Source organism: Podarcis filfolensis, assembly GCF_964270895.1.
Source record: "Podarcis filfolensis genome assembly, chromosome: 1".
Lineage (NCBI taxonomy): Eukaryota > Metazoa > Chordata > Lepidosauria > Squamata > Lacertidae > Podarcis > Podarcis filfolensis.
In genome coordinates, this window is record NC_139604.1 from 7119850 (window position 1) to 7138084 (window position 18235).

Sequence of the window (18235 nt, forward strand, 5' to 3'; positions counted from 1 at the left end):
TAAATAGGTACCGCTCCGGCGGGAAGGTAAACAGTGTTTCCGTGCGCTGTTCTGGTTCGCCAGAAGCGGCTTAGTCATGCTGGCCACATGACCCGGAAGCTCTTCGCTGGCTCCCTCAGCCAATAAAGCGAGATGAGCGCCGCAACCCCAGAGTCGGTCATGACTGGACCTAATGGTCAGGGGTCCCTTTACCCTTTACCTTTAAGTGAGAGGCAGGTAAAGAAACGGTCTAAGTAGTAAATCAACAACCATTTATGTTGGTGTCACTTACACAAACTTAAGAGGTTACTGAGAGCCAAGCCTCTTTAAGAACAGCAACCCCTAGTTCACAGCCTATTTCAGCTGCTTGGAAAAGTGGTGCTGAATCAGGGAGGCTCCTCATGCGCCTGCGAAGGGCTCTTACCAACAGGAGGTCTATTGTGTAATCCGTGTTGCTCATGCCCGCACATTTTTAGCAGCATCCACACAACCTCTTTGTCATCGAAGCGCCAGGCTGTACTTTTTCACACTGAATCCAGATTTCCCCCTACTGCAGAAAACAGAATAAGTAAAAATAGCCTGTTGTACATCTGCAGTCACTGCTGGTGTGGAAAGTCACTGACAAAGTCTTCTTGGTGGGCAATTTGCCTCCTGTGTGGCGATGTTTAGGTCTGTGGCCTCAGACAACACACTTTTCGTTCTACCCATTATTAAATTTATTCCTTCCTTCATTCATTTCAGGTATTTATTTACATACTGCTGAATAATCAGAATTTCTAAGTGTGGTACGTAAAATTTTTTTTCCAACCTTATAGAGACTAAGAACTATGAAAGTTCATCCTAGAAATGGAAAAGTACCGTTGCAATGTCTGCTGGAAAAGGAAGGTCTCTGTCAAGCACCTGGTGTTCAGCAGAGAGGAGGCCTGTCTAATCTCAGCCAGGAGGGAGTTCCACAGGATTGGGCCCACATACTGAACACGCAGCTTCCAGTCATTATAAGCCATGCATCTGAACCACAGAAGAACGCTGGCAGAGACTCCCCTGGGGACCTCAATGATCAGGCAGGGACAGTGGCGTAGCGTGGGGGGTGCAGGGGGGCCGGCCGCACCGGGCGCAACATCTGGGGGTTAGGGTTAGGGTGCGCAAATCCACGGGTTAGGGGGCGCAAATCCACGGGTTAGGGGGCGCAAATTACTTGCCTTGCCCCGGGTGCTGACAACCCACGCTACGCCACTGGGCAGGGATACTGGGGGCCAGGCAGTCCTTAAGGTATCCTGGACCCTATTTCTTAAGGAGGCCTTATAAATTAATACCAGAACTTTTACCTTGGTCTCACAGAGTATAGGCAGCCTGCACAACCTCATCCATCTCACAGCTGCAGCCAGACTGTGCTCAGCCTCTTCTGAGTTAGATGCTATGAAGAAAAAGAGCAGAGCATCATCCGTGTACTGAGGACACTTTGCCCCCAGACTCCTAATGACCACTCTCAACAGCTGGATGTTAAACAGCACTGGTGCCAATATCATGTCCTGTGGCACACCGTAGCACAAGGGCTGTGGGGCTGACACAGTCTCTCTGTTGTCTTCTCCAGATAGGGCCTTGCAGTTGGAATGGAACCACCGGGGTGGGGAAGTGCCCCAATGCCCATCCCACAGAGCTGGTCCAGGGAGATAGTATGGCCAATGGTTTCAAAAGCTGCAGACAGATCAAGGAGCAGAGACACATTCTCCCTGTCCCAGGCACCAAAACAGAACACAGTGCTGCTGGCATTGCTAATGCACAAAGGATGTTTCCAGATGAATCATAGAACTGTTGAGTTGGAAGCCGCCCTGAAGATCACCTGGTCCAGATCCCTGCAATTAGGAATCTTTTGCCCAACGTGGGGCTCAAACCCATGACCCCCAGATGAAAAGTCTCATGCTCTGCTGAATGAGATATGATTTGGGGCAGCTGGTGGATCACATGTGTATAAGTATCACCACATGCAATCACTTTTCATTGCATGAAATGGCTGAGTCGGATGATGCCTTGGTGATTTCAGAAATGAATGTGTGTGTCGTATCTTGCTTTTCAATAAGTCCCCAGCGTTTGGGCTCAGCTTAGCAGGGGGGGAAACTTGGGGGGGAAAACCCAGAAACTGGTAAAGTGTTACCAGCTGTAAACTTTCACTCACAGCAGCTCCAGGCAAGACTGTTTGCAACTCTCAGATGTGCATCTAGAACCTCATCCTTATTCAAGTACGGTGTTTCGTAGACCTCTCCTACATAAAAAGAAATAGCACATGCATATTCAAAATGGCTGCAGGATATACTTCCTGTTCTGTTTCCTAAACCATAAATAAAATAAGGCTCTGAATTCATGTGATTTTCAGAGGAGAATAAATATTAGAGCGGAAATTATGTTTACATTTCCAAAGAAGACACATTCATTCCCCAGCTGGAGTCACCTTTATACTTATACTTCTGCCCTTTTAAGACAGGCAAGGCTGGTACCTTAAAGACAAAGTTAATGACCCACCACAAAGCCATCCATGGCTGTAATTCTAGCCATATCTGCTAACAAATAAGTCCCGTGGGGGGAATTTTGTAATAGAGCACTAAGGAAAAAGCACTCACAGCAAGAGTCTGGGTGCAGGCTGGGGACTCAGGCTGTGCCAGGGGGCAGCCGACGGAGCAGGTAGGATTCCCTCAGATTCACCCCTTGCCCATTTAAGCAGCCCCCACCTGTTTGTTTCTTCACCACATTTTTCTTCTGTCCACTCACCCTCGGTTTAAGCTGATAGTCAATGACTTTGTTGTGGCTACGGTGGTCACCGTTCTTTAAGGGGCTGGGTAGGAATTTGCCCACCGGGCTAATTGGCACCAACCCAGTGGTTTTGCCTACCTCACAGCAATCATCACAACTAGTTTGGCATTGGGGCAATCTGGGGGGAGTGGCCATGTCCACGTGCCCTGGGGGAGCCAGGGCTGAAGGCACTCCCCCAGACGGTGGTCCCTGTGGGGGTCACCCTATTTGATATAAGTCTTAGGAACCCCCTCCTGGATTGACCACGCGTCACTTCTGGCAGGTGGGCTGGAAGTATTTTGATTGCCCCTTGCCCAAGGCAAACCTTTTTCATCTGTATTCAATAAAGTTGTGGCCTGTTTTGACCCCAAAAAACCAGCCTCATTGGTCTCTTATATGCATGGGTCGGGGTATGGGGAAACCTATGCCTCATCTTGCAAGGAAAGCCTCTTCATAGTCAGTTTTCAGCTGAGTCCTCCAGCATCAGGTCAACATGCCCCCAAACCAGGGCTGTAGCTAGGGGGTGGTGAGGTGGGCTCCCGTCAGGGGCGCAGGCGATGGGGGGCACGCAAAATCAGCTAAAAATGTGTCCATAAATGTCTCCTCCACCATTTGTCCACAATAAATATTGATTATTACCTCATAGGAAATGGTTTTAAATAGAAGGTGAATTGAATGGAGAGGCAGAAATAAGAGCCAATTTGTCCGTGGCTGGAGGGCACAATCTGGATGGTTCTGCCAGGGTTGCAGCTACAGCTCTGCCCCAAACACAAGGAATTCAGAGAACTAGAAAGCAGCTGCTCCAGTGTCCATCCCTACAAAACGGGCTTTACCCCCTCCTACTCCACTTACTCTAGAGTAGAACCTCAGCAGCTTCTGGGCCCCAGGGCAGGTGCTCCTCGAGGGTGCCCTGGGCACAGAGGTCCAATGGTGCCTTGTGATGGACATCAGGAGCCACCTAGAGCAAGTGGCATCGCTGGACACTGGACCGCCTGCCTCTGGCTGGTGAGAAGGGGCAGTTCTGGTGGTGGCTGAAGTGAAGGGGTGGGTGGGTGGGGTGCTGTCTCTTGTGTTTCCACTGCCTGAGGCAGGTGCTTCATTCCACCTCCTGTGTGGGCCGGCTCTGCCCTGACCCGTTCCCAAGCTGCTAGCGGCTGCCTTGGTGCGTATCCCTTGATTCGCTTTCCATCTGTATGCCCACCCACCATTCCTATTTCCTCTCCCCTCCACCATTTTTCCACTCCCTCCCACACACACACACACACAATTGCACCTGCTCTTTGCCTGTTTGGTGGCATGAGCTTCATCACAGTGGCACACCGCCCCTGTGGCTTCTGCTGATCTTCTGATCCCTCCACTTGGGAAATGTTTCGCAGTATGGCTGGGCTTTGGCCCTCTTTTTCTCAAAGTTGCCCCACAGATGGGAAAACTTAGACAGGGAGACCATCTTAAGCAGCTAGGGGAGAGTTCATAATGGAAAGGCGCTGCAATGAATGTCCTCCAGCAAATCATTGTACGTAATACTCACATTTCTAAGTTGCATGTCTAAGGAGAAATAAAGGGAAAGGGAAAAGGACCCCTGACTGTTAGGTCCAGTCGTGACCGACTCTGGGGTTGCAGCGCTCATCTCGCTTTATTGACCAAGGGAGCCGGCGTGCAGCTTCCGGGTCATGTGGCCAGCATGACTAAGCCACTTCTGGCGAACCAGAGCAGTGCATGGAAACACCGTTTACTTTCCCGCCGGAGCAGTACCTATTTATCTACTTGCACTCTGACATGCTTTCGAACTGCTAGGTGGGCAGGAGCAGGGACTGAGCAACGGGAGCTCACCCCGTCGCAGGGATTCGAAAAAAAGAAGGGAAAAAAGAGTATTTTCTGCTCCTTTGGGATATTGGGACCTACAATTCCTAATAAGAAAGCTTCTGGGTTGTTGTTTTTTAAATAAAAGTTATTTTAAACATTTTTTTAATTCATTATATATCATTTCCCATAATGCTTTAATTACTTTACACGACCACCAAATATGATAAAAGGTACCTTCTTTTTCTTTACATTTCCAGCACGATTTGTACATGTCTTATACAGTTTTGCTAACTTACTAGAAGTCAAATACCACCTGTACATCATTTTCATATAGTTTTCTTTCAGCATGCAACATGCGGAGAATTTCAAATCCGTTTTTCGTAATCTTTCCCAATCTAAAAGTTGAATATTGTGCCCCAAATCCCTCGCCCAGTGTATCATTATGGATTTAACCTGTTTATCTTTTGTATACCGTTCCAAGAGCAATCTATACATTTTTGAGAGTAATTTTATATTGTTTTCTAACAGATCTTTTTGAAAACTTGAGATCTCATAACTAAAACCTTTCTTTTTGCCTGTCTTAAAAATATCATTTAATTGGTGAAACTGTAACCAATCCCTTAATAAATCCCTTATCTCTTCAAAATCTTTCAGTTTCACCTGATATGTTCTACTTTGCTTAACAGCTCTCTATATGTCGCCCGGCTGTGACCCATTCCTCTGTAGCGTCAGAGCTAGATTACTGCAATGTATGCAGTTTCATCTGATTTGATGTAGAGTGCAACAGCTTGCCTCCTGCTGAGGACTGGGTCAAATGTTATAGAGGTGCTCTACCTTCTGAACTGCCTCTACAGGGGAAAGAAATTTGTCTCCCCAAATTCTTAGTATTCTCTCACATGAATCCCACAACACAGCATGGCCATGTAAACAAAACACACTCAGCGCCCCAGATCACATTGTCCGCAAGCACCCCAAACGCACACTGGCAGCTAAAACTATTTTAAAGGCATCTGGCAACAACATCCTATGACTGATAATAAAATAAAAACCAAGGAAACCATAGACTTTGACCACCTCATGTCTCTGTCTCTGTCATCTGATGAGTCAGACCACCACACCAGTTGGTAGGATTCAAATACAACTAACATAGTGGTTTGTTAATGGATCTCATATGCCATTAACAGGAAAAAGCAGTTTAATCCTTCCTAATGTTGAGCTTTCTGAAATAATTGCAGGCTGTTTTTTCACCAGATGCCAACAAAGAAGAAATTAGGAGTCATACCTTATTTGGAATAAAAGGAAAGTCCAAGGCAAATTTTCACATTCCATTACCCATGTTTTGAATTCTTACTTTTTTTAAAGGAAGTTTCATGTAGGGAAGCAAAATTCACAGATTTTAGGCATGTGTCTGAGTTTGCAGGACAATTTGTACCTCTCATATTTCACATGCAACGTTTGAACACCCTCACATTAAGAAGACTTTGTGCCCAGGGCCATTTTTGGATCAATATTCTCTGAACATTTTCAAAATGTGAGGAGTACAATATAATATTGGAAATGGTGTTAAGATTTCCCTGATATTCTGAAGGAATTGCATAATTCTAGAGAGCATTTGAACCGCAATGTGTTACCTTAGGTCTGTGTAGCCATGTGCCAACTCCTCCTTTGGTTTACTAAATCATTGCAGCACTGCTGAAATCATTATTTCTTTGGCTGAACAACAAAAAGCTCTGGAATGTAGAAATTTGTAACCAGGATGATAATAAAAAAATTCATTTCCCTCCTTTCAAGATTAAAGAAACATGGCCAATTAGAAGAGATGCACAGGACACAATTGTTTGTAATCTCCTGAATATAGCACACAAAAAAACCCCACCAGCTGAACAGGCCAAGCCTTTGTGGTGAGGTGTACTTGACCCCACTAGACTGCAGCCTTTCTCAGCCTTTGGTCCTCAGATGTGGCTGGACTGTAACTGCCACCACCCCTGACCACTGGTCCTTCTAACTAGGGATGATGGGAGTTGTAGTCCAACAACATCTGTGAACCCAAGGTTGAGAAAGGGTGGTCCAGAGCATGAGCCACAAATTAGAGAAATAAGTTAATGGAATGTTTATATGGAATCTTCCTCGTTGTTAAGGAGTCCGTCCAGTGGGGTCTCAAACATAAGAGCTGTGTTGAAGTGTTTGCTTGAATGGGTGAGATGTTACAGGAGACTGGGGGAGGGGGACAGGGATGTGAATGCAAACCCAATGACTCCAGATGTGCCGGCTGTTCTTCAGACCTTTGTGCAGGAGTGGGAAACACTCCCCCTCCCCAGACCCCAGGTCTGAATCTTCCGTATCCTTTGCAGGTTGAATTTGATGGCACTCACCATGGCATAAGGGGATGAACTTCTTTGAAGCACACCTTCAACAAGGTTTGCTCCAGGATGACAAAGGGGTTTGCATTGGCACTCATGCTAAAATGGAGCACCCCTGTGCATTTTAGCAGGTGTGTCAATGAAAATTCACCATCCTTTGAGTGCTACTTATGCTTCATGTACATATCTTTGTATGCAATTTTGCTAAATATATGTTTTTTAAATTTCCCCTTAAAAACACAATTTTGTATATTATTTTCACTTATACATTTTTATTCACACTTTTCCCAGTATAAAGGTAAAGGACCCCTGGATGAGCAGCGCTCATCTCGCTTTCAGGCTGAGGGAGCAGGTGTTTGTCCACATTCAGCTTTCTGGGTCATGTGGCCAGCATGACTAAACTGCTTCTGGCTCAATGGGATATCGTGACGGAAACCAGAGCGCATGGAAATGCTGTTTCCCTTCCCGCTGCAGCAGTACCTATTTATCTACTTGAATTGGTATGCTTTCGAACTGCTAGGTTGGCAGAAGCTAGGACAGAGCAACAGGAGCTCACCACTATCACACAGATTTCAACCGCTGACCTTCCAATCAGCAAGCCCAAAAAGCTCAGTGGTTTAGACCACAGCGCCACGCGCATCTCCTTTGTCCAGTATATGCATATAAAGAAACTACTCTCTTATTTATGGATGACCCCAGTTTACTTTCAAACTGACAGACAGACATTGTGATCATCCTGTCCTGTTTCTGCTATGGGATGTCAAGGCAGCACAAATACTTAGCAACATGCTGCTCATTCCTGTCACTCCTTTAATTCCAATGAATGCCAAAATAAAGGATGTAGGGCAATTCAGATCCACATGCAGGGGTTCATTCACATTCATAGCTTTTTAAGCAGACACTTCATGGAAGAATGAAGTTCAAGATCCATTCTTCACTGAGTACTCATCAACTGGCTGATAGGGCTAAATTTTAGCATTGCTTACACAGGTTCCACATATCTATGACATGGTGTGATTTACTGCAAGTCGCCTCTTGGTGTCTGAATTCACCCTGTATTAAGAACATGGTAAAACAGTTACAGATAGGTAGCCATGTTGGTCTGCCATAGTCAAAACAAAACAAAATTTTTTTTTCTTCCAGTAGCACCTTAAAGACCAACTAAGTTAGTTCTTGGTATGAGCTTTCGTGTGCATGCACACTGAAGTATCTGAAGAAGTGTGCATGCACACGAAAGCTCATACCAAGAACTAACTTAGTTGGTCTTTAAGGTGCTACTGGAAGGGGGAAAAAATGGTAAAACAGGATAGCAAAAATGATTCAAATGTGCATTTTTAAATTTTATACTCCTCATTGCAGCTGCATTGACAACCTCAGGAACGACCACCACATTGTTCCTCGGGGAACAATGGAAAGGACAATGGAAAGTTCACAGTCTTTCCAGTCCATGTGGTTTCCTTCCAGCCACAGCACTCAGAAACCCACATATCTGCACTGTATTCAGAACAGTGCCCTGCTACCTATTTTTGTAGACAGCAGCCCCCTCTTTTCCCAGACTATTGAATTCTGGCTAATGCAATAATTAACACCACCCCCACTGCCCACTTACTTGTTGCAAAAGAGTTGGTCTCTGGTACACACACACACACACACACAAACAAACACACCACTGTGAACAGAGGTAGCATTACTCATTCAACCAACAAAAACCTAACAGCAGAAATATTGTCTTTTCTCTGAAGCCATTGCCAAAAAAAGGTTTCTCTAGCGTGTGGCATCTGAGTCATGCAGAGCAAAGTCAAAAGCTTAGTGTAAAGGGGGAAAGTGCACAAATATTACCCGTGGGTGGCTGGGTGGGTGTGGGTACGATGTTGGGAGGTGTCTGGAGGAAAAGGGAGTTAAGAAAAATGTTCCTCTTTCAAGGCATCGTTGCCAAAGCGAAGAGGAGGAAATCCATCCTGTGGTATCCGTCCAGTTGGATTTCTTGGGGAACTGATTTCAAGATTCCCCTTCTGGTTTCTCTGGTGACTAGAAAATAAAGCAAACACTGCAGCGCATTCCAGTCGTGATGAGCACAGCCAACCAGGCAAGGCTGGTGCCATGCGGAAAGGCACAAGAACAGGCCAAACACACAGCTAACGTTACCTTGCTGAGCATTGGTGGACATGCCAAAGAGGAAAGAGGATCAGGCCCAACCCTGTTCTCGAGACTGGACAGACTTTAAATCCCTTGCCCTCCCCAAAAGCTAAGAAATTGTCACCAAATGACTGACTCAGAGTGATGCACCTGGAAGTCAAGGGAGGTTTGCTCAATAGTTCAAAATGATCAGTTAGTTTCCTCATCCAAAGTTATAAACATGCTAGGCAGGGATAAACAGCTGCACAAATATTAGATGGGGAACACTTGGCTGGCCAGTAGCATATGTGAAGAGGATCGAGGGGTCTTGGCGGACAACAAGATTAACACAAGTCAACAATGTGATGCAGCAGCAATGGCTGCATCAACGGAAGTATATGTTCAGATCAAGACAAGTAATGTTGTTGTTGTTGTTTAGTCGTTTAGTCGTGTCCGACTCTTCGTGACCCCATGGACCAGAGCACGCCAGGCACTCCTGTCTTCCACTGCCTCCCGCAGTTTGGTCAAACTCATGCTGGTAGCTTCAAGAACACTGTCCAACCATCTCGTCCTCTGTCGTCCCCTTCTCCTTGTGCCCTCCATCTTTCCCAACATCAGGGTCTTTTCCAGGGAGTCTTCTCTTCTCATGAGGTGGCCAAAGTATTGGAGCCTCAGTTTCAGGATCTGTCCTTCCAGGGGGCACTCTGGGCTGATTTACTTCTTCATCATCATCATCAAACCTTTTATTGGCATCACATACAAACATCCATAGTAAATCAATACAGAATTACCACCTCCCCGATGTCACAAAACATTTGTCAAATGAAAAGAGGCAAAACAGTCTAACGTTACAGCTCTAGGTCTCCAGGAAGATCAGACGTCTGCAATATGTTGCTGCGACAAAAAACCAAATAAAGATATTTAGCCACTAACTTGGTGAGCTCCTGATCATTCCCCAGTAATAGAAAATGTATGACCTCCAACTATGATTTCCATTTGGGGATACAGAGTTGATCTAGAAACTGCTGGCGGAGATCAGCATATAGTTTACATTTAAGAACCATATGAGTAAGAGTTTCCAGCAGGTGGTCTTCACATGGGCAAATTCTTTCTCCTTCCACCATTCCCGAGAATTTTCCTCAAAGGAGGTTTGATGGATTTGAATTAAACCTGGCCAACGAAAATGCCCCTCTTTCTTGAGGGATAAGCAGAAATTCAAGATAATTGTGATTAGTTTTATATGCCCAAGAAAGTTGAAAGTAAAGAGGGTAACATGTTTTCTCTGCTGTTGCTGTTAGTTCCTGGCGTTCAACCTAATTTTTATAATAGCCTTGGCAGATGGTGGGGGCATCGATCACAAAAGTTCCATTGACAGTCCAAGTTGCTGTACGGTGGTACCTCAGGTTACATATGCTTCAGGTTACATACGCTTCAGGTTACAGACTCCACTAACCCAGAAATAGTGCCTCAGGTTAAGAACTTTGCTTCAGGATGAGAACAGAAATCGTGCTCCAGCGGCGCAGCAGCAGCAGGAGGTCCCATTTGCTAAAGTGGTGCTTCAGGTTAAGAACAGTTTCAGGTTAAGAATGGACCTCCGGAATGAATTAAGTACTTAACCTGAGGTACCACTGTACCTTTATGTTAAACTGTTGTAGCCCTGGGGAAAGAAAGGGGTCTCCAGCACCATAATTATAAATTATATCTAAGTATAAATTAGCTTCCTATTTTTCCTAACTCGTGTTTCTGAACTAACAAATGATATGCACCAGTGGCGTAGCGTGGGGGGTGCAGGGGGGCCGGCCGCACCAGGCGCAACATCTGGGGGTTAGGGTTAGGGGGTGCAAATCCACGGGTTAGGGGGTGCAAATTACTTGCCTTGCCCCGGGTGCTGACAACCCACGCTACGCCACTGATATGCACTAAAATACTCGCAAGCATTTGCACTTGGCCACAAGATGATAGAAGTTCCAGTTCTGAGGAATGATTTCCCACATGCTTTCTTTCAAGCCCTTCCCGTAAATGTGGCAGCCGGACCAAGCAAAGAATGCTGCCAGGGGTTCTTAAGAATTCAGCCGGTTTGAGATTAGCACAGTCCCAGAATACTGGAAAACAATATTTATTCAATCACCAAAAAAATTGTGTTTGCAACCAGGTCAGAACATGGGGGGGGGGTGGAGAGAGAGAGAGAGAGAGAGAGAGAGAGAGAGAGAGAGAGAGAGAGAGAGAGAGAAATAGCAGCCACTACAAACAAAGGATGGAAAATATTTGGAGAAATTTATGCAAAGCGTCCTCCTCCTCTTTGGGTGAGAAAAGGGGAAATCTCAGAAATGGTTCAGCCAACCGTCCTTATTTGAAAAGCAAGCAGCAGGGAGGGAGAAAGCAAAACCTATCAAAATATTCCGATTTCACCCTTTTCCAGAGTCACCAAACATCCTTGTAAAGAGAATCTGGACCGGAGGAAAATCTATATAAGTGATTCAAAAATACAATCAGTATCGATTCCAGACACCATGAAAAGTGTTGTCCTGGGAAATTTCGAATAACCGGTGACCTGGGTACCAAGTTCCTCAGCAGGTTCACCAAAGCCCACATCGCCTCCTTCCGTCGGCGATGGCAGTGCTGCCAGCTGGCCTTGGGGCGGGGCGGGGGGCTGCTAGTTTACAGTGGCACAGATTTTACTTTGAACAAGTGACGTGTTTGAAAACCTTTGGTCTTCCCCCTTTCCGTGAGTTTTCTAAATGCTGCTTTTTGGGGGGGGGGGTCCCAAGCCCCTGGCGGGCACCGCGTTGGCGAAGGGCGCCCTGGAGAGGCGCGAGAAGGGGCTCCTTGCGCAAGAGGCAGCAGCCAGAGCAGGAGCTCGCCCGGGCGGGCGGGAGACCCGGGAACGGTCCGCGCCCCCGAGCGCGGATGATGGAGCCACAGCGCCGCCGGGTGGCCGCTGCCTCGGGATGCGCTCGCTGGCCCGCTCCGGGGGGAGGAGAAAGAGGCAGGACGGAGCCAGGCGCCCGCGCCCCGCCCGGAGGGCTCCCTCTCTCCACTCCCAAATCTAGCGAAGGGAAGGAGCCCCTGTCGCCCAAGATGCAGCGCCCCTCCTGAAACGCGCGCCATCCCTCCGTCCGCGCCCAGGAGCTGCCGCGAGTCGGTTCCCCAGGTAAGCGGACGGCAGCTTCGCCCGCGGCTCTTGCTGGGGAAGCGCGGAGAAGAGCGGGCGAAGCTCGGCGGGGCTGGGGCGCAGTGGCGTAGCGTGGGGGGTGCAGGGGGGCCGGCCGCACCAGGCGCAACATCTGGGGTTAGGGCAAATCCACGGGTTAGGGGGCGCAAATCCACAGGTTAGGGGGCGCAAATTACTTGCCTTGCCCCGGGTGCTGACAACCCACGCTACGCCACTGCTGGGGCGGCGAGGGAGCGCGAGGGAAAGGAGGAGGCAGCCGCGCCAGGAATAGCGGGCAAGTCTAGGGGGGTTGCGCTGATCGAAGCAGCCCCAGCACAGCAAGCGCAGGACCAAAGGCACCTGTGAAGGATGAGGTGCTGTCACCTCAAGGGACAACAGGCGATGAATGTCATGAAATGCTTGTGCTGGTCTTTGATTTCTACGTGGCTAGAAAACAGCCGTTGCTCTTCAGAGCGCAGACACTTTTCCCCTTTCAACATTGGCACGGCAACGTTCTCTGCTTCCATAGTTTTGCACCCCTAAGGCGGAATTCACAAATTGGCTTTCGTGGCTTCCCTGGTTTTGCTTGAGATCTGGTGCCTTTGGCCAGTGTGTTTTTCCAGAACTAGAGCACCGCAGTAACTCGCTAACAGGCATATTTTGTTCTCCAGAGATATTGGGCAGATTTAGCAGAAACTAGCAACAACATTCCTTCTGTTGTCTATGGCATGTCTAGATTGGAGGCAATTAAGACTCTTTGCTAATGAAAAGAATGGCTTTTCTCCTTCGTTGCTGCAAGAGACTCTTGACATCTCTCTCTAACTTACAGTGCTCTCCTATAGATGTCTACTCAACAGTAAGTCCTTTTTTGGTCAACTAGGACTTACTCGGATTGCAGCCTAATTGTGAACTGTTGTGTTCCTCAGTAGGATGTGTAATTTAGAGACACGAGCAGCACCCCAAAGCTGTGGGGAGGAGGAGCAGGAATTTGTGTTGGTTGTGTGTCTGGGAATTTCACTCTTAGATGAGGCTATGAAGTCGTGACTCTTCTCTTCCATGCACAGACCATGAGCCAAGTCTGGGGAAAGGGAGGCACTGGCTGCTTTTGGTTTTCTCTTCCTTACCTGGATTTGTGGCCTGGACTCTTCCAGTGCTGCAACAGATGATGCTTTGCCCAGTACTGGGAGCACACAACCAAGTAAACTGGGAGCCAGAGGAAAAAATGCACCAGAACTTTCAGTTAAATCAGAATGCAGCGTTTTCTGAGGCAGCATTCACACAGAAAGCAAAATTGGAGGGAAGCTAAAAGGGAACTTGAATCTTCATGTACAATATCCATTAATGTACAATGTTGGAGAAAACATTCGAGAGCCCTGTTCTGTAATAAGGAAAAAGAAATCTTCGCTGGAAAAGTCAGGTGAAGGATCTCCATTTTAGGCAACCACTGTAACTCACTTTTTGCATCTTTCTGTGTCTGAACTGGCCACCTTGTAGTCTGAGCATCTCCCACTGGTACCTGTCTCCCCCAGAGCGGATCTGGGATGCCCCTATTTCCATCAGAGAAACGTTGGAGGGTATGGAATAGGTGTGTGAGAAAACACTCTTGTGTTTCTAACTACATCGTTAAACAAAGCCTTCCGCTCCCCCTTCCCGTCACTTATAATAATTTTGATAAGTTGTTTAAGGTTGGCCTTTATGCACATTTCATCGACCAGAGAAATGTATGCATTCTACATTAGCATTAGTTACGTTTGCCTGCCAGGTGTGTGTGTTTGTGTGAGAGAGAGAGTGTGTGCGTTTTAAGACCCACATTTCTTTGAAATCTGCTCTGTCACACTGTTAAGATGGTGCAACTTAAATAAAACCTAGAACACAGAAAGAGTGCACTTCTGGGAACCTGGTGTGAGAAGGCTACTGTGATTTTAGGGAGCTAAAGCAAAGAACTCTGGGCCTTCAGGATTCAGGCCTGCAAATTCTCCAATGCCAGGGAACCCAAAGGCTGTCAGCAAAGATGGCCAGAGCTATCCAGCCCCAGGAAGGAGGAGACAGGCTGAATCAGGGAGCTGATTTAAACCTGGAAGGTTAAAATGCATCTTGGTCAGGTCATTAAAATCGTTAAGAGTTATCTACGTTTATTGTGAGCAGAAACATGCTTAGGATCGAGGCTGAATATCTGGTAGTTTTCACTAGTGGTGCAATGCTGCACATGTGTAGCCATTTTTTCCCTGGGCTTGCAGTGTGATTCCTCCGGTATTTCTCTCTTACAGCCAGCAAAATATATTCACATCACTAAAGTCCATTGTAAAGGGAATATGCTGTATACAGTCATACTGTGGTTTTCGACCAGCTTAGTTCTCGAATGTTTTGGCTCCCGAACGCCGCAAACCCGGAAGTGAGTGTTACGGTTTGCGAACTATTTTTGGAAGCCGAACGTCCAACACGACTCCTGTGGCTTCCCATTGGCTGCAGGAGCTTCCTGCAGCCAATCAGAAGCCACGCTTTGGTTTCCAAGTGTTTTGGAAGTTGAATGGACTTCCAGAAAAGATTCGATTTGACTTCCAAGGTATGATTGTACTAGTTTTTAATAAACAGAATGGAATCTGGAGTAGTTTCTTTGAAACTAGTAAGGCAGGCACTCAAGGACCAGTGTTCTGCCGGAAAACTTCAGTAGGGTGATTAGATAATTAAGGAAAAAACAAGAACAGCACAGTTCAAATTACAGGGCAGGCTACAGATAGTGAATTCAATTCCACTTGGGTGCTAGAGGGTACTTCAGGTTATCCCAGAGGCTGCTGAACTCCCAAACTCCTCCTCCTGTTTGGTTTCTTCTCCCAATACTGGGCAGTGCCATTCTCTGCCACCATATTCACCCACTTACCTGGATGTTTTAAGCTTGCTGACCTTTCCCCAGGAAGGACTCCAGTCAGCTAATGGAACAAGCACCGCCCAGGGCAAGCTGCTTGAGTAGTTTCTTCCTGGCAAAAGTTGCACTGCCAGACTTAAATTAAATAAAAGAGCTCACCCACTCCAGGCAAGCTAAATCTCAATCACCTCATGTTATGGTTGCCCCTCCATGGCACTGAATACAATTGCTTTGGAGATAGAAAAAAGAATCTTTGAAACGCCACACTGCTCATGTCTAGTGCCTTAATCAGTTCATAATCTAAGACTGTTATGTTGGCTGTGTCCTGACAGGACTCGAGGTGTATGATAAAGTGGCCAAGATGTTCTCAGAAGCCTTTTTAGCTGTTCTGCTGTGCACAACGCTGGCTCCTCTCCATGCTCAAAATGATGATGATGTTGCTGCAGCTTCGTCCTGTGCAGGTAAAAGCACAATCTTTAAAACTCTGCCTTCTCCCTTGTCTTTTCTTTTGGCCTCCTCTTTCCTATCCCTGTGGAAAATTACTTGCTGACTTTTCTTCTTTGCTTGGCTCACAGTGGCTAACTTATTCCTTTCCATCTCACCTCACTGACCACCACTATTACTTACTTGGAACCTCATTTTCACCCATTTATTCGATTTGGAGCTCCACTGAGAGATAGTGGTGGACTTTACACACATATAAAAAACACTGTGAAAATGCTTTTTTAAAAAAAGGTTTTGAAAAATACGTTGAATTTTGCATAGCTCACTGTCGCCATCTAGTGCCACATTTGTATATTGCACTTTGCAACACATTTAAAATGTTTATTTGCAGCTGTATAGCTGAGTCCAGGGAGTCTCCTTCTGGTGGCAGAATGAAGCCACTTCCTGTGACTTGTAAACTATTAATTAATCAATGCAGGCCCTCTTTTGTAGCCACAGCACACTGCTAACTCACATTCAGTTTGTGACTGACTATAATCCCAAGCAGAGCTATTTTTCTCAAAAAAGAGGTGTCGGAGCTCTCCAATAACACCTCCTCTTGTGATGGCAATGGCACCCACCTGAGAGGGGCTGGGACTGTGTTCCAGCAAGTTCTGACTGAAAAAAAAGCCCTGGTCCCAAGTTGAATTCAAGGTTGAGCTCCAAGCCAGGTATTTCCCATCCTATGCTCTGAGGATGTGATTGTTTTTAAGGGCACAAGTCCAAAGTGTTCAGGCCTCATAGGGACCTCTGAGAAGCCTTGGTATGACTGATGTGGTTGCATCAGCACACTTTTCTTTGCTGTTTCTATACAGATCAAACTGACTGTCCCATCAGGGTATATTTTGTGATTGACACATCTGAGAGTATTGCGCTGCAGACTGCACCTTTGGGGAGTATAGTGACCCATATGAAGAGCTTCATCCCTGAATTCATCACAAAGCTGGAGAATGAGCTCTACCAGAGCCAAGTGTCCATCAACTGGCAATTTGCAGGACTCCATTTTTCAGATGTGGTGAAAATATACAGTGATTTCACTAACAGCAAGACGATCTACCGTGATCGGTTGGAGAGTGTTCAATACATTGGTCGGGGCACCTTCACAGATTGTGCTATCTCCAACATGACAGCACAGATCCTGGCCAATCCATCCCCTGGGGCTGTCAATTACGCCATTGTGATCACTGATGGCCATGTGACAGGGAGTCCCTGTGGAGGGATGAAGTTGCAAGCTGAAAGAGCCCGAGACGCAGGGATCAGGCTCTTTGCAGTGGCCCCCAGCCACAACATCTTTGAGCAAGGGCTGCGAGAGATTGCCAACCCCCCGCTGGAGCTTTACCGTAGCAATTACGCCATCACAAAGATGGACCCTATCAGAAGAGAGTCAACCACCGAGATAGATACCAATACCATTGATAGGATCATCCAAGTTATGGTAAGAATGGATCTCTCTCGGGTGGGGGTGGGGGGAATAATGCAATTTCTTGAAATACTATTTAGCTTCAGGCAGTTTGCATTGTCCGGGCTGGATATCAAAGCAGAAGCTTTATAGATTTTATTAAATTTCTATCCTGCCCTCCCACCCAAAGGAGCGTAGCTCCTCCAAAGTACAAGTAATGCCCTTCCAAGCTCCCAGTAACCAACTAAGAGCCAGTGGTCATTGAGGCTTCCTAGATTTATGGGCTTGCTGCATCATTAATTTAGGCATAATACCAAGCATGCAGCATTCTTAAAACCTGTAGTGTGATAAAATTGTTCACCTCAGTCCTTTAGCTGGAAGCCATGCCAGCTACAATTGGAGCAAAAACTATCCCTGGATTTCCACAGCCCCACATTTGGCCAGAGTTCTAGGCTGCCGTCCTCACTTGGGGGTTGCACGATCTGTACATCCATCGGGGTGTGCCTGGCCCTACCAGCCTGGTGTCCCCCTTGGCTGCAGTGGCTGGGGAATGAGCCAAGCCTCCTGCCTCTGGGTTAGAGCAGTGCTGCTGAAATGAGGAGGAGCCCAACTTTTTCCCCCCAGCTCATATTATTCTGGGGAAGTCTGGTAAAGGTAAACTACCAGTAGGGGGAGCTCCATTGATGCAGATCAACTCGAGCACCCCTGGGTTCTCAAAGGGCTTCGGAGGAGATCCACACCCCCAGATTCCTTTAATGGAATACCCTTATTCATGGAGGGGCAGGTGATGGCCACACCTCTCCTCCCCCACACATCGCGATTCCAATGCCTACCCACCAAACCTTACAAAGTTGTGGCAATTGCTATGAGGTAGGCAAAAACCAAGTGACTGGTGCCAATTTGCCAAGTGGAAAAAGTCCTACCAGGCCCCTCAACAGCAACCAACCGAAGTCCATAGCAAGGCCAATGACGCAACCTGGAAAAGGGTGGGAGATCCTCAGCGCCAGCCTGAAAAAGAAGCCTCAGAGTCGCACCACAGCTTAAATTGGCCCTGGCCACACCCCCAAGCAACCTGATTGGCTGCCTGGCAACCTAATGTGGTCGGGGTCTCCCCTAGTGTGATGTGGGATGCTGTCCGGCCCCCACACTGAGGCAGGAGGCTAGGCAACCTGTCCGCAACCTGGCCCCACCCACTCCCGGGTTTGGAGCCGATCTCCAAAAAATCAAATTCTGCACAGGCCGTGCAAACTGAATAGATTTGCATGTATCCTGTTTTATTCTGAGGCTGTTGGCAGTGG

The 18235-nt window shown here is 47.1% G+C and overlaps 1 protein-coding gene across 2 annotated transcripts in view; it reads left to right on the forward strand.

The window, feature by feature from the left end:
- Positions 1-11603: 11603 nt before the first annotated feature.
- COL6A2 (collagen type VI alpha 2 chain) overlaps positions 11604-18235 on the forward strand; it is a 49435-nt gene continuing 42803 nt past the window's right edge. For both annotated transcript variants that reach the window (XR_014551386.1, XM_083627794.1), the window contains exons 1-3: positions 11604-12192; positions 15388-15516; positions 16354-16973. Coding sequence is in view for 1 of the 2 variants with exons in the window: in XM_083627794.1 (XP_083483920.1) it covers positions 15417-15516; positions 16354-16973 (720 nt within the window). In the remaining variant the exon portion in view is untranslated. The remainder of the gene's footprint in view (positions 12193-15387; positions 15517-16353; positions 16974-18235) is intronic.